The sequence below is a fragment of the Triticum urartu genome, chromosome 3 (assembly GCF_003073215.2).
Source record: "Triticum urartu cultivar G1812 chromosome 3, Tu2.1, whole genome shotgun sequence".
Taxonomy (NCBI): domain Eukaryota; kingdom Viridiplantae; phylum Streptophyta; class Magnoliopsida; order Poales; family Poaceae; genus Triticum; species Triticum urartu.
In genome coordinates, this window is record NC_053024.1 from 212,969,392 (window position 1) to 212,984,806 (window position 15,415).

Consider the following 15,415-nt stretch of genomic DNA (forward strand, 5'->3'; position numbering starts at 1 on the left):
ACGTGGGATGGCACGTTCGAAGGAACGGGGTTGTGGCGTGCGAATCGGTCGAGACAGTTGTTGCCTTACTGAATAAGAGGAAGAGAAAACGGGAAAAGCAGCAAGTTGTGCGCTGCGCAAAACCACTGTCTCTTGTGAGTTCATCGAGAGCGAGAGAAAGAGAGAGAGAGAGGGAACGAGCGCGGCGGCTGCCTGACAGAACCTGCTCTTGCTAGGCGCCAGAGAAAATTGGACGAGACTTGCCTGCTCCACCGGCGTGTGCCCATCCGTGCTTCCGCGTACGTGGCTTGATTTGATTGGAACAAAATAAGGCCTAGCCCCGCGCCTTTAAAATCAGGGGATGATTAGATTAGAAAGAAAAAAAAACCATAAAATGAAGTGGGAGCATCGATGGAAGCATAAGGAGGGAGCAGACAAGCCGGGCTCTTCTCTAGCCACTTGAATATTGCGTCCGACGTGGCGCCTTGTATGAGCCTATCACAGTTGCTCGCCATTTTGACTACAGTACTTGTAAACCAGCACTGTGCGTGATAACAACATTTGAGTTGTCCGAACAGAGTTGAGTTGTGTTCCCGCGCCGCGCCGCGCCTATAAGAAAGACTACCCAAACCTTTTTGGACATCAAGAGGCGGCAAGCAACAGAACCGACCGAGAACGCGAAAGTGCATTTCCATCGAGCGATCGGTCGGCGCATGGATCGGCGGTGCAGCCAGCAGTGGGAGAGCTCGATGGAGGACGTGTCGACGCCGCTGCTGCCTCTGCATGACGACGGCAGGACGGACGGGCGCTCGTGCTCGGCCCTGGCGTCGCTGCTCGCCAACAAGTACCTCGCGATCGCGGCGGGGCCGCTGGCGTCGGCGCTCATCTGCGCATTCGTGGACTTCGGCCACGGGCGCGCCGCGGCGCGCAACATGCTGGGCGTGCTGGCGTGGGTGTTCATCTGGTGGCTCACCGACGCCGTGCCGCTCGGCGTGGCGTCCATGGCGCCGCTGTTCCTCTTCCCGGCGTTCGGCATCTCCTCCTCGGACGCCGTCGCCAAGGCCTACATGGACGACGTCATCTCCCTCGTCCTCGGTAGCTTCATCCTGGCGCTCGCCATCGAGCACTACAACATCCACCGCCGCCTCGCCCTCAACGTACGCACGCTCGATCGATCGATCGTCGAACGAACGATTACTTGAAGAAAAACGAACTAATAATAAAGGTTGTATAACGCGCATGCAGATCACGTCGCTCTTCTGCGGGGACCCGGTGAGGCCGCCGCTGCTGCTGCTGGGCATCTGCGGCACCACCATGTTCATCAGCATGTGGATTCACAACACGCCCTGCACCGTCATGATGATGCCGGTGGCGACGGGGATCCTGCAGCGGTTCCCGCGCGGCCAGGCGGCGTCCTCGTCCGCCGACGCGCACGAGGTCCGGCGGTTCTCCAAGGCGGTGGTGCTCGGCGTCATGTACGCGTCCACCATCGGCGGGATGTCGACGCTGACGGGCACGGGCGCCAACATCATCCTGGTGGGGATGTGGTCCACCTACTTCCCCGAGCAGCGGCCCATCACCTTTAGCTCCTGGATGTCCTTCGGCTTCCCCGTCGCGCTTGTACTGTTCGCGGCGCTCTGGGTCACGCTCTGCCTCATGTACTGCTCCAGCAACACCGGAAGAGCGCTGTCGGCTTACCTCGACAGGACCCATCTCAGGAGGGAGCTCAGCTTGCTTGGTACGTGCTCTCTCTTTCTTTTCTAGCTTGGTCAAACCATGTTGCTTCACATGTTCTGGTCAGTGGTCAACTCTTTGGCTTTCTGGTCAGTGTTAAACTTATTATTAACCTGTTATCTGATGGCTGTTCTGCTTTCTTCTCCGCAGGTCCAATGGCTTTTGCAGAGAAGATGGTTCTAGCCGTTTTTGGAGTATGTTTCTACAATCTGTTTGTATTGTACCTCAAGTTCTGAACCAAAAAATTAACACGCCATTATGGTTGTCTTATTGAGCAAAAATAAACGAAGTGAAAATGAATTGGTGCAGGGCCTAATTGTGCTGTGGATGACGAGAAGCCTGACGAACGACATCCCTGGGTGGGGAGTCCTCTTCCACGGCAAAGTCGGGGATGGAACAGTCACCGTAAGAGCACCGATGCATGATCCTGCATGCAGTTTTCGAGTTTTGACCAGACAAATATGTGGCACGTGCTCACTGGATATGCTGTATCGTCTTACTAATGCAGATCATGATGACCACTCTGCTCTTCATAATCCCCAACGGCAAGGGCGGCGGCGAGAAGCTCATGGACTGGGGCAAGTGCCGGAAGCTGCAGTGGAACATCATCCTCCTCCTCGGCGCGGGTTTCGCCATCGCCGAGGGCTTCAAGGCGAGCGGCCTGACGGACATACTCTCGGAGGGGCTGGGATTCCTGAGGGGCGCGCCGCCGCTGGTGATCGCGCCCGTGGCGTGCGTCTTCAGCGCCGTCATCACGGAGTTCACGTCAGACGACGCGGCCACCACCCTGGTCCTGCCGCTGCTGGCGGAGCTGGGAAACACCATCGGCGTGCACCCGCTGCTGCTCATGGTCCCCGGTACGGTCGGCGCGCAGCTGTCCTACCTGCTGCCCACCGCCTCGCCGCCCAACGTCGTCGGGTTCGGCACCGGCTACATCACCATCAAGGACATGGTGCTCACCGGAATACCCATCAAAGTGGTGGGCGTTGCAACTCTCGCCGTCCTACTGCCAACTCTAGGTATCCAAGTTAACTTGCAGTCCTAACACTGACATTAACACTGACCATGACAAAGGAAAAAACTGCTGCCTACTGCTGCTGCTCCTGTACTTACTACTTGCTCCCCCTTTTTCTCTTTGTCTTGTGCAGGTTCTGTGGTTTTTGGCATGGATCAGAAGTTGTAGGAACTCGAGCAAAATTCAAGTGCTCTGCGCTTTTCAAATTGTAGAATTGGTTATCCACTTTGCCTGGAAAGAACAGGAGCTCGGCCTATTGCTATGAGAGGGGGAAGGAGTTCTCCTGTACATTTTTAGACAACAGACTGTGTAGTAGGATGTTTAGGTTGTACTATCATATAACACTCCTTCGTCTCAAAATAAGTGTCTCAAACTTAGTACAACTTTATACTAACATTTATTTTGGGACGCAAGGAGCATACACTATGTATAGCAAACACCATTGCCTCATGTGTTTTTTGAACAGTGCCCCTGTGCACTAGATTGGGACTCCACATTGCCTCATGTGGTTGTACACTGTTCCAATCCCACGCACGTTTCAACATCTATATGGATCACCTCAGAGAGGGGTCAGAGATGTGTACTGAATTATAATTTCTCAGATGTTCTTGGATGGGTGGTGGTTGTGTGGAGAAGAAGATTCTTCTTCCTCGTCGGAATGATTTTCTGTTGTTGTTCTTTCTTCTTCTTTGTGCTGTTGCGTGAGGAATGTCCCGCTTTGCCCGGGAAGTTGGCCCGGCCGTGGCGCCACCGGATCCTAGTTCTCTTCCATCCGGAAGGGGCACATATAGTGGTACTCAAAGCCACAGACAGCGAAGGCTCGTGCAGGCGTGTTGGATGCACATGTGTGTCCTTGTCTTTTTGGCACCGAAGCAAAAAAGTGGGGGAGCAGCATGGCAGTTATTATGTCATGGTTGAATATGAGGACCTGCTTGGGTCTGAATGCAGATTATTGTATTCAGGGGTCTCCTCGCAAGGTTCAGGGATGATGACACAGAGCTTCGGAGGTCTTCGCGTTTTGTTGGTTGTTTTAGGGTGGTCTCTCTTATTCTAGTATTTTACACGTGTGTTAGGGTGTGCTTGATCGGGTTAAGAACTTTGTATTATGTCATGATTTGAATACAAGCATATTTTTTCAAATAAAAAAAGTTGCCAGACCAGCTGCACTAAGAGTAATGTTAGGTACGTGGCGATTCCTACATGAACAACGCCCACGAGACACTAGTTGACAACTTGACATTATCTAGTATTGCCGCTCTTCCCATAGCCCCGCCGTAGGCCGCTTCGGTCGCGGCGGCCAACGCCATCTCCACCACCGTGGTCCACTCAGGACATGGCGGCCACCATATCGCTACCGGCCATCCCGGCTGCATCGACCACTCTCCCAAATGATGGCGCTTTCTGACCTAAAGTTCGAACAAGGATTGTCTTTCGAGGACTTGATCTGGAAGAAGTTTGGCATTCCGGTAAACTTCATCGAAGGAAGGAAACTAAATGAATTCTGTCTGGTGGCGGATTTCTCAAGATCAAAGGCTCAACATTTACTCAGTAGGGCTCATTCTACAAACGTTCTTCATACCCCCTGCTTCCCATTTGAGCACCACCCTGCCTCCTCCGCGGCCTTGCCCCTACTCCGCCGCTCCAACCACAAGCTGCAGACGACAATCACCACTCTCAGCCAGCCGTGTCTAACTTCCCTTTCGATCCTCCCCCTTTCTCCTTGACAACCATCAAGATGTGCAAGTTGAAGACCGTCCGGCGCGCGTCCATGTGGTTTGCGGGCACATTCATAGGCGACATGAAACCCTGGCGATTGCTTCATTCCTCCCCATGCTAGAAGGGCAAGTTTATGTTGCCAATGTAAGAGAAATTCTCTTCGGGTTCATCACTATGCATAAGAGGGTTGGGTTTCATAAGACTGTGAAGTGTCCCATGGGGCGGGCCTTTGTTTAGTTTCAAAGCATTTTCGTCCGTGATGGTCTTGTAGCCAACAGTCTGCATTGATATGATGACATTTTCATAGTTGTTGAGAAGCATGATGAAGGAAAAATTGGAGGAAGTTTCATCCTAGTAGAGAATCTTGGCTCTTCGTTGCGGTTTTCCATGTAGATCTGCATAACTTGATTGAAATCCATAATGCAGTCAAGTCCTTTGCTATCCTGCTAGCTTGGGATGAAAGGAGAAGTAGTGAGGCAGGGATTATGATTAAAGTGAAGGTTTAAGAGCTAATGGATATACCCGCTAGTATTGTTATCATGCACTGAAAGCTTTCTTGGTGAATCCTGGTCCTTTCATGTGGTTATTGTACATCAAAAACCAATTGGCGAAGGTCCTCCATATGAAGGCCCCATCTCAGCCAATGGAAATCCCCACCCCATTCCCGAGAAAGCACATTCTCATCCTAATCAACATGTCTTTCTAGGTCCCTTTGTTCAACATCCACAAGATGCTCAAGATAATGCTAGTGCTGGTAATCTTTGTTGGGGAATGTAGTAATTTCAAAAAAAAATCCTACGCACACGCAAGATCATGGTGATGCATAGCAACGAGAGGGGAGAGTATTGTCCACGTACCCTCGTAGACCGTAAGTGGAAGCGTTATGAGAACGCGGTTGATGTAGTCGAATGTCTTCACGATCCGACCGATCCAAGTACCGAACGTACGGCACCTCCGAGTTCAGCACACGTTCAGCTCGATGCCGTCCCACGAACTCCGATCCAGTAGAGCTTCATAGGAGAGTTCCGTCAGCACGACAGCGTGATGACGGTGATGATGTTGCTACCGACGCAGGGCTTCGCCTAAGCACCGCTACGATATGATTGAGGTGGATTATGATGGAGGGGGCACCACACATGGCTTAGAACAATCAACTTGTGTGTCCTAGGGTGCCCCCTGCACCCGTATATAAAGGAGCAAGGGGGAGGCCGGCCGGCCCTTGCAGGGCGCGCCAGGAGGAGGAGTCCTCCTCCTAGTAGGAGTAGGACTCCCCTTTCCTACTCCTACTAGGAGGGGGAAAGAAAGGAGGGGATGGAGAAGGAAAGGGGGGCGCTGCTCCCCTTCCCTAGTCCAATTCAGACCATAGGGGGAGGGGGCACACGGCCTGCCCTGGCCGGACCTCTCTCTGTCTCTACTAAGGCCCATGTGGCCCATTACTTCTCCCGGGGGGTTCTCGTAACCCTCCGGCACTCCCGTTTTCTCCGAAATCACCCGGAACACTTTCGGTATCCGAATATAGTCGTCCAATATATCAATCTTTATGTCTCGACCATTTCGAGACTCCTCGTCATGTCCGTGATCACATCCGGGACTCCGAACTACCGTCGGTACATCAAATCACATAAACTCATAATATCGATCGTCACCGAACGTTAAGCGTGCGGACCCTACGGGTTCGAGAATTATGTAGACATGACCGAGACATGTCTCTGGTCAATAACTAATAGCGGAACCTGGATGCTAATATTGGCTCCTACATATTCTATGAAGATCTTTATCGGTCAAACCGCATAACAACATACGTTGTTCCCTTTGCCATCGGTATGTTACTTGCCCGAGATTCGATCGTCGGTATCTCAATACCTAGCTCAATCTCGTTACCGGCAAGTCTCTTTACTCGTTTCCGTAATGCATCATCCCACAACTAACTCATTAGTTTCATTGCTTGCAAGGCTTATAGTGATGTGCATTACCGAGAGGGCCCAGAGATACCTCTCCGACAATCGGAGTGACAAATCCTAATCTCGATCTATGCCAACTCAACAAGTACCATCGGAGACACCTGTAGAGCACCTTTATAATCACCTAGTTACGTTGTGACGTTTGGTAGCACACAAAGTGTTCCTCTGGTAATCAGGAGTTGCATAATCTCATAGTCATAGGAACATGTATAAGTCATGAAGAAAGCAATAGCAGTAAACTAAAACGATCAAGTGCTAAGCTAAAGGAATGGGTCAAGTCAATCACATCATTCTCCTAATGATGTGATCCCGTTTATCAAATGACAACTCATGTCTATGGTTAGGAAACATAACCATCTTTGATCAACGAGCTACTCAAGTAGAGGCATACTAGTGACACTCTATTTGTCTATGTATTCACACATGTATTATGTTTCCGGTTAATACAATTCTAGCATGAATAATAAACATTTATCATGAAATAAGAAAATAAATAATAACTTTATTATTTCCTCTAGGGCATATTTCCTTTAGTCTCCCACTTGCACTAGAGTCAATAATCTAGATTACACAGTAATGATTCTAACACCCATGGAGCCTTGGTGTTGATCATGTTTTGCTCATGAGAGAGGCTTAGTCAACGGGTCTACAACATTCAGATCTGTATGTATCTTGCAAATATCTATGTCTCCCACCTGGACTTGATCGCGGATGGAATTGAAGCGTCTCTTGATGTGTTTGGTTCTCTTGTGAAATCTGGATTCCTTTGCCAAGGCAATTGCACTAGTATTGTCACAAAAGATTTTCATTGGACCCGATGGACTAGGTATGACACCTAGATCGGATATGAACTCCTTCATCCAGACTCCTTCATTTGCTGCTTTCGAAGTAGCTATGTACTCCGCTTCATACGTAGATCCCGCCACGACGCTTTGTTTAGAACTGCTCCAACTGACAACTCCACCGTTCAATATAGACACGTATCTGGTTTGCGATTTAGAATCGTCCGGATCAGTGTCAAAGCTTGCATCGACGTAACCATTTACGATGAGCTCTTTGTCACCTCCATAAACGAGAAACATATCTTTGTCCTTTTCAGGTATTTCAGGATGTTCTTGACCGTTGTCCAGTGATCCACTCCCGGATTACTTTGGTACCTCCCTGCTAAACTAATAGCAAGGCACACATCAGGTCTGGTGCACAACATTGCATACATAATAGAACCAATGGATGAAGCATAGGGAACACTTTTTCATTTTCTCTCTATCTCCTACAGTGGCCGGGCATTGAGTCTTACTCAACTTCACACCTTGTAAAACAGACAAGAACCCTTTCTTAGCTTGATCCATTTTGAACTTCTTCAAAACTTTATCAAGGTATGTGCTTTGTGAAATTCCAATTAAGCGTTGCTACCTCTTGAGCACTGCCTTGGTTTTCCCCGAAGAGGAAGGGATGATGAAGCAAAGTAGCGTAAGTATTTCCCTCAGTTTTTGAGAACCAAGGTATCAATCCAGTAGGAGGCTACGCGCGAGTCCCTCGCATCTGCACAAAACAAATAAATCCTCGCAACCAACGCAAATATTGGTTGTCAATCCCTATAAGGCCACTTATGAGAGTGAGATCTGATAGATATGATAAGATAATATTTTTGGTATTTTTATGATAAAGATGCAAAGTAAAATAAAGGCAAAGTAAATAGCAAAGGAAATAACTAAGTAGTAGGAGATCAATATGATAAAGATAGACCCGGGGCCATAGGTTTCACTAGTGGCATCTCTCGAGAGCATAAGTATTCTACGGTGGGTGAACAAATTACTGTTGAGCAATTGACAAAATTGAGCATAGTTATGAGAATATCTAGGTATGATCATGTATATAGGCATCACGTCCGAGACAAGTAGACCGACTCCTGCCTGCCTGCATCTACTACTATTACTCCACTCATCGACCGCTATCCAGCATGCATCTAGAGTATTAAGTTAAAAACAGAGTAACGCCTTAAGCAAGATGACATGATGTAGAGGGATAAACTCATGCAATATGAAAAAAAACATCTTGTTATCCTCGATGGCAACAATACAATACGTGCCTTGCTGCCCCTACTGTCACTGGGAAAGGACACCACAAGATTGAACCCAAAGCTAAGCACTTCTCCCATTGCAAGAAAGATCAATCTAGTAGGCCAAACCAAACTGATAATTCAAAGAGAATTGAAAAGATAACCAACCATACATAAAAGAATTCAGAGAAGATTCAAATGTTATTCATAGATAGACTTGATCATAAACCCATAATTCATCGGTCTCAACAAACACACCGCAAAAAGAAGATTACATCGAATAGTTCTCCACAAGAGAGGGAGAGAACATTGTATTGAGATCCAAAAAGAGAGAAGAAGCCATCTAGCTACTAACTATGGACCCATAGGTCTGAGGTAAACTACTCACACTTCATCGGAGAGGCTATGGTGTTGATGTAGAAGCCCTCCGTGATCGATGCCCCCTCCGGTGGAGCTCCGGAACATGCCCCAAGATGGGATCTCGTGGATACAGAAAGTTGCGGCGGTGGAATTAGGTTTTTGGCTCCGTATCTGATCGTTTGGGGGTACGTAGGTATATATAGGAGGAAGGAGTATGTCGGTGGAGCAACAAGGGCCCCACGAGGGTGGAGGGCGCGCCTGGGGTAGGCAGGCGCGCCCCCTACCTCGTGGCCTCCTGTTTCCTTTCTTGACGTAGGGTCCAAGTCTCTCTGGTCTTGTTCGTTGAGAAAATCACGTTCCCGAAGGTTTCATTCCGTTTGGACTCCGTTTGATATTCCTTTTCTTCGAAACCCTAAAACAGGCAAAAAAACAGCAATTCTGGGCTGGGCCTCCGGTTAATAGGTTAGTCCCAAAAATAATATAAAACTGGATAAGAAAGCCCAATAATGTCCAAAACAGTAGATAATATAGCATGGAGCAATCAAAAATTATAGATACGTTGGAGACGTATCAAGCATCCCCAAGCTTAATTCCTGCTCGTCCTCGAGTAGGTAAATGATAAAAGCAGAATTTTTGATGCGGAGTGCTACTTGGCATAATTTTAATGTAATTCTTCTTAATTGTGGTATGAATATTCAGATCCGAAAGATTCAAGACAAAAGTTCATATTGACATAAAAATAATAATACTTCATGCATACTAACAAAGCAATTATGTCTTCTCAAAATAACATGGCTAAAGAAAGTTATCCCTACAAAATCATATAGTCTGGCTATGCTCTGTCTTCACGACACAAAATATTTAAATCATGCACAACCCCGATGACAAGCCAAGCAATTGTTTCATACTTTTGACATTCTCAAAACTTTTTCAATCTTCACGCAATACATGAGCGTGAGCCATGGATATAGCACTATAGGTGGAATAGAGTGGTGGTTGTGGAGAAGACAAAAAGGGAGAAGATAGTCTCACATCAACTAGGCGTATCAACGGGCTATGGAGATTCCCATCAATAGATATCAATGTGAGTGAGTAGGGATTGCCATGCAATGGATGCACTAGAGCTATAAGTATATGAAATCTCAAAAAGAAACTAAGTGGGTGTGCATCCAACTTGCTTGCTCATGAAGACCTAGGGCATTTTGAGGAAGCCCGTCATTGGAATATACAAGCCAAGTTCTATAATGAAATATTCCCACTAGTATATGAAAGTGATAACATGAGAGACTCTCTACTATGAAGATCATGGTGCTACTTTGAAGCACAAGTGTGGTAAAAGGATAGTAACATTGTCCCTTCTCTCATTTTTTATTATTTGGGCATTTTCTCCTTTTTTATGGCCTCTTTTTTAGGCTTCTTTGGCCTCTTTTATTTTTTGTCCGGAGTCTCATCCCGACTTGTGGGGGAATCATAGTCTCCATCATCCTTTCCTCACTGGGACAATGCTCTAATAATGATGATCATCACACTTCTATTTTTCTTACAACTCAACAATTACAACTTGATAACGGAACGGTGGAAAGTTTCATGGCAATATATCTCGGAATGGCTATGGAAATGCCATAATAGGTAGGTATGGTGGCTGTTTTGAGGAATGTATATGGTGGGTGTATGATACCGGCGAAAGGTGCGCGGTATTAGAGAGGCTAGCAAAGGTGGAAGGGTGAGAGTGCGTATAATCCATGGACTCAACATTAGTCATAAAGAACTCATATACTTATTGCAAAAATCTACAAGTTATCAAAGCAAAGTATTACGCGCATGCTCCTAGGGGGGTAGATTGGTAGGAAAAGACCATCGCTTGTCCCCGACTGCCACTCATAAGGAAGGCAATCAAAAAATAAATCATGCTCCGACCTCATCACATAACGGTTCACCATACGTGCATGCTACGGGAATCTCAAGCTTCAACACAAGTATTTATCAAATTCACAACTACTCAACTAGCATGACTTTAATATCACCATCTCCATATCTCAAAACAATTATCAAGTATCAAACTTATCATAGTATTCAACACACTCATAAGAAAGTTTTATTATTAATCTTGTATACCAAGCATATTAGGATTTTAAGAAAATTACCATGCTATTAAGACTCTCAAAATAATCTAAGTGAAGCATGAGAGATCAATAGTTTCTATAAAACAAATCCACCACCGTGCTTAAAAGATATAAGTGAAGTACTAGAGCAAAATTATATAACTCAAAAGATATAAGCGAAGCACATAGAGTATTCTAACAAATTCCAAATCATGTATGTCTCTCTCAAAAGGTGTGTACAGCAAGGATGATTGTGGTAAACTAACAAGCAAAGACTCAAATAATACAAGACGCTCCAAGCAAAACACATATCATGTGGCGAATAAAAATATAGCTCCAAGTAAAGTTACCGATAGAAGTAGACGAAAGAGGGGATGCCTTCCGGGGCATCCCCAAGCTTTGGCTTTTAGGTGTCCTTAGATCATCTTGGGGGTGCCATGGGCATCCCCAAGCTTAGGCTCTTGCCACTCACTGTTCCATAATCCATCAAATCTTTACCCAAAACTTGAAAACTTCACAACACAAAACTTAAAGTAGAAAATCTCGTGAGCTCTGTTAGCAAAAGAAAATAAAAGACCACTTCAATGTACTGTAATGAACTCATTCTTTATTTATATTGGTGTTATACCTACTGTATTCCAACTTCTCTATGGTTTATAAACTATTTTACTAGCCATAGATTCATCAAAATAAGCAAACAACACACGAAAAATAGAATCTGTCAAAAACAGAACAGTCTGTAGTAATCTATAGCTAGCGCAAGATCTGGAACCCCCAAAATTCAATAAATTTCTGGACGTGAGGAATTTATCTATTAATCATCTACAAAAAGAATTAACTAAATAGCACGTTCCAAATAAAAATGACAGCAGTTCTCGTGAGCACTAAAGTTTCTGTTTTTTTTACAGCAAGTTCAACAAGACTTTCCCCAAGTCTTCCCAACGGTTCTACTTGGCACAAACACTAATTAAACACAAAAAACACAACCAAAACAGAGGCTAGATAAATTATTTATTACTAAACAGGAGTAAAAAGCAAGGAATAAAAATAAAATTGGGTTGCCTCCCAACAAGCGCTATCGTTTAACGCCCCTAGCTAGGCATAACAAGCAAGAATAGATCTAGGTATTGCCATCTTTGGTGGGCAATTCTTCAATGAGGCATCTACCATCTTTAGGAATTTATTTCTTTTTATTAATTATCAAACTTCTAGGCACAAGATCAAAAAATTCATTCGTAAAAAATGGTTCCTTAATGATAGCAAAAAGATTGGGATGAATACTTATAGATTTGATATCCGCATCCTTACTAGGGGATTCACCCTTATTTTTAGGAACGCATATAAGCTTGGCAACTTTAGTGGAAGGACTTGGAGAATTATTTACGGAAGAAAAAGCGGTTCCAAGTTGGTAATAATATTCTCAAGTTTATCGATCCTAACGGAATCGTGATTTATTTTCTCATTAACTATGGGTTCCTTTTCTTTAATATCTTTCAAAGTAACTCCTACTTTAGATCCATATTGAGAGATTCGGCTGTGGATCTTTTTATCCTAATTTTCAATTAACTCTATGGTAGCAATCTTATTTTCAATAATTTCAAGCCTTTGCATTACATGCTCCAAAGTTAATATAGTTCCATTAACCAAGAGAGGGGGTGAGCCAAATAAATCTAACATAGCATTATAAGAATCAAAAGTATGGCTACCCAAAAAGTTCCCTCCAGTAATAGTATCAAGAACATAACGGTGCCAAGGAGTAATGCCTACATAAAAATTGCGAAGGAGAACGGAAGTAGATTGCTTCCTAGTAGATCTATTTTGAGCATTGCAAATTCTATACCAAGCATCTTTTAGATTTTCTCCCTCCATTTGCTTAAAGTTTAGAATTTCATTCTCGGGAGACAACGAAGAAGATAAGGGACTAGCCATAATTACAAGCAACCAAACTAACACACAAGCAAACAGAAAGCAAGTAGGCAAAAAGAGGCAAATAGAGAGGGAGAATAGAGAGAGAGGGCGAATAAAACGGCAAGGGTGAAGTGGGGGAGAGGAAAACGAGAGGCAAATGGCAAATAATGTAATGCAGGAGATAAGGGTATGTGATGGGTACTTGGTATGTTGAATTTTGCGTAGACCTCCCCGGCAACGGTGCCAGAAATCCTTCTTGCTACCTCTTGAGCACTGCGTTGGTTTTCCCCGAAGAGGAAGGGATGATGCAGCAAAGTAGCGTAAGTATTTCCCTCAGTTTTTGAGAACAAAGGTATCAATCCAGTAGGAGGCTACACGCGAGTCCCTCGCACCTGCACAAAACAAATAAATCCTCGCAACCAACGCAAATAGGGGTTGTCAATCCCTATAAGGCCACTTACGAGAGTGAGATCTGATAGATATGATAAGATAATATTTTTGGTATTTTTATGATAAATATGCAAAGTAAAATAAAGGCAAAGTAAATAGCAAAGGAAATAACTAAGTAGTAGGAGATCAATATGATAAAGATAGACCCGAGGGCCATAGGTTTCACTAGTGGCTTCTCTCGAGAGCATAAGTATTCTACGGTGGGTGAATAAATTACTGTTGAGCAATTAACAGAATTGAGCATAGTTATGAGAATATCTAGGTATGATCATGTATATAGGCATCACGTCTGAGACAAGTAGACCGACTCCTGCCTGCATCTACTACTATTACTCCACTCATCGACCGCTATCCATCATGCATCTAGAGTATTAAGTTAAAAACAGAGTAACGCCTTAAGCAAGATGACATGATGTAGAGGGATAGACTCATGCAATATGAAGAAAACCCCATCTTGTTATCCTCGGTGGCAACAATACAATACGCGCCTTGCTGCCCCTACTGTCACTGGGAAAGGACACTTAAAGATTGAACCCAAAGCTAAGCACTTCTCCCATTGCAAGAAATATCAATCTAGTAGGCCAAACCAAACTGATAATTCGAAGAGACTTGCAAAGATAACCAATCATACACAAAAGAATTCAGAGAAGATTCAAATATTATTCATAGATAGACTTGATCATAAACCCACAATTCATTGGTCTCAACAAACACACCGCAAAAAGAAGATTACATTGAATAGTTCTCCACAAGAGAGGGGGAGAACATTGTATTGAGATCCAAAAAGAGAGAAGAAGCCATCTAGCTACTAACTATGGACCCGTAGGTCTGAGGTAAACTACTCACACTTCACCGGAGAGGCTATGGTGTTGATGTAGAAGCCCTCCGTGATCGATGCCCCCTCCGGCGGAGCTCCGGAACATGCCCCAAGATGGGATCTCGTGGATACAGAAAGTTGCGGTGGTGGAATTAGGTTTTTGGCTCCGTATCTGATTGTTTGGGGGTACGTAGGTATATATATAGGAAGAAGGAGTACGTCGATGGAGCAACAGGGGGCCCACGAGGGTGGAGGGCGCGCGTGGGGTAGGTAGGCGCGCCCCCTACCTCGTGGCCTGCTGTTTCCTTTCTTGACGTAGGGTCCAAGTCTCTCTGGTCTTGTTCGTTGAGAAAATAACGTTCCCGAAGGTTTCATTCCGTTTGGACTCCGTTTGATATTCCTTTTCTTCGAAACCCTAAAACAGGCAAAAAATAGCAATTCTGGGCTGGGCCTCCGGTTAATAGGTTAGTCCCAAAAATAATATAAAAGTGGATAATAAAGTCCAATAATGTCCAAAACAGTAGATAATATAGCATGGAGCAATCAAAAATTATAGATACGTTGGAGACGTATCAAGCGTCTTGATCTATCTTTATCAATCAATTGAAATGTAATGCCATCATGATTGATTGTTTGAGTGATTTGATGTTTAGAATTGCTAATGATGTTAGAGGTTTAAGTAAACATTCATCCATGGTTCACACCCAGTTAGAACAAGTTTCCAAGTCACAGAATGATTTGCTTAATGAGATGAACAACAAAATCAATGATCATGTTGTTAGGGTAATGACTAGAGGAGGTAGAATGACTCAGGAGTCCCTATATCCAGAAGGTCATACCAAAAGAATTAACCAAGATTCTCGGAGAATTAATATTGATGAACCTAGTTGATCTAAAAAAAGGAAAATGGTAGAACTTCGCATGCTTCTAGTGAACCTATGGTAGAAAAACCTTCTCATAAGCATAATGATGTTTCTATTTCTGATGCTAAGACACAATCTGGTAATGAACATCCACCTAGTGATAATGAAAATAATGATGTTCATGTTGATGCTCAACCAGACAATGACAAAGAACCTGATAAGGATGTAGAAATAGAACATGATGTTGATCTTGATAACCCACCACCTACGAACAAAAGATGTGATAAAAGTGATTTCATTGCTAGAAAACATGGTAAAGAAAGAGAACCTTGGGTTCAAAAACCTATGCCTTTTACTACTAAGGATGTGGAATATTTTGTGCACTTTTTCGAAATGCTTAGACCTGTATTTTTGCACACATGTTTGAATGATATTTTGAAAATGTCTCCAT

At 44.6% G+C, this 15,415-nt stretch overlaps 1 protein-coding gene across 1 annotated transcript; it reads left to right on the forward strand.

Annotated features, from left to right (window-relative positions):
- The first annotated feature begins 603 nt into the window (after positions 1 to 603).
- LOC125543646 (tonoplast dicarboxylate transporter-like) lies at positions 604 to 3,341 on the forward strand. The gene is made up of 6 exons (XM_048707060.1): positions 604 to 1,136; positions 1,225 to 1,717; positions 1,864 to 1,907; positions 2,023 to 2,118; positions 2,222 to 2,732; positions 2,862 to 3,341. The coding sequence occupies exons 1-6, from the start codon at positions 693 to 695 to the stop codon at positions 2,894 to 2,896; spliced, it is 1,623 nt and encodes a 540-aa protein (XP_048563017.1). The 5' UTR covers positions 604 to 692; the 3' UTR covers positions 2,897 to 3,341.
- The last annotated feature ends 12,074 nt before the right edge of the window (positions 3,342 to 15,415 follow it).

Bases quoted from the DNA above. Each gene is read 5' to 3' on its own strand.
- LOC125543646 (XM_048707060.1), top strand. From the start codon at position 693: ATGGATCGGCGGTGCAGCCAGCAGTGGGAGAGCTCGATGGAGGACGTG. The intron at 1,908-2,022 runs GTATGTTTCTAC...GAATTGGTGCAG, and splicing joins TGGTTCTAGCCGTTTTTGGA to GGCCTAATTGTGCTGTGGAT. The intron at 2,119-2,221 runs GTAAGAGCACCG...TTACTAATGCAG, and splicing joins TCGGGGATGGAACAGTCACC to ATCATGATGACCACTCTGCT.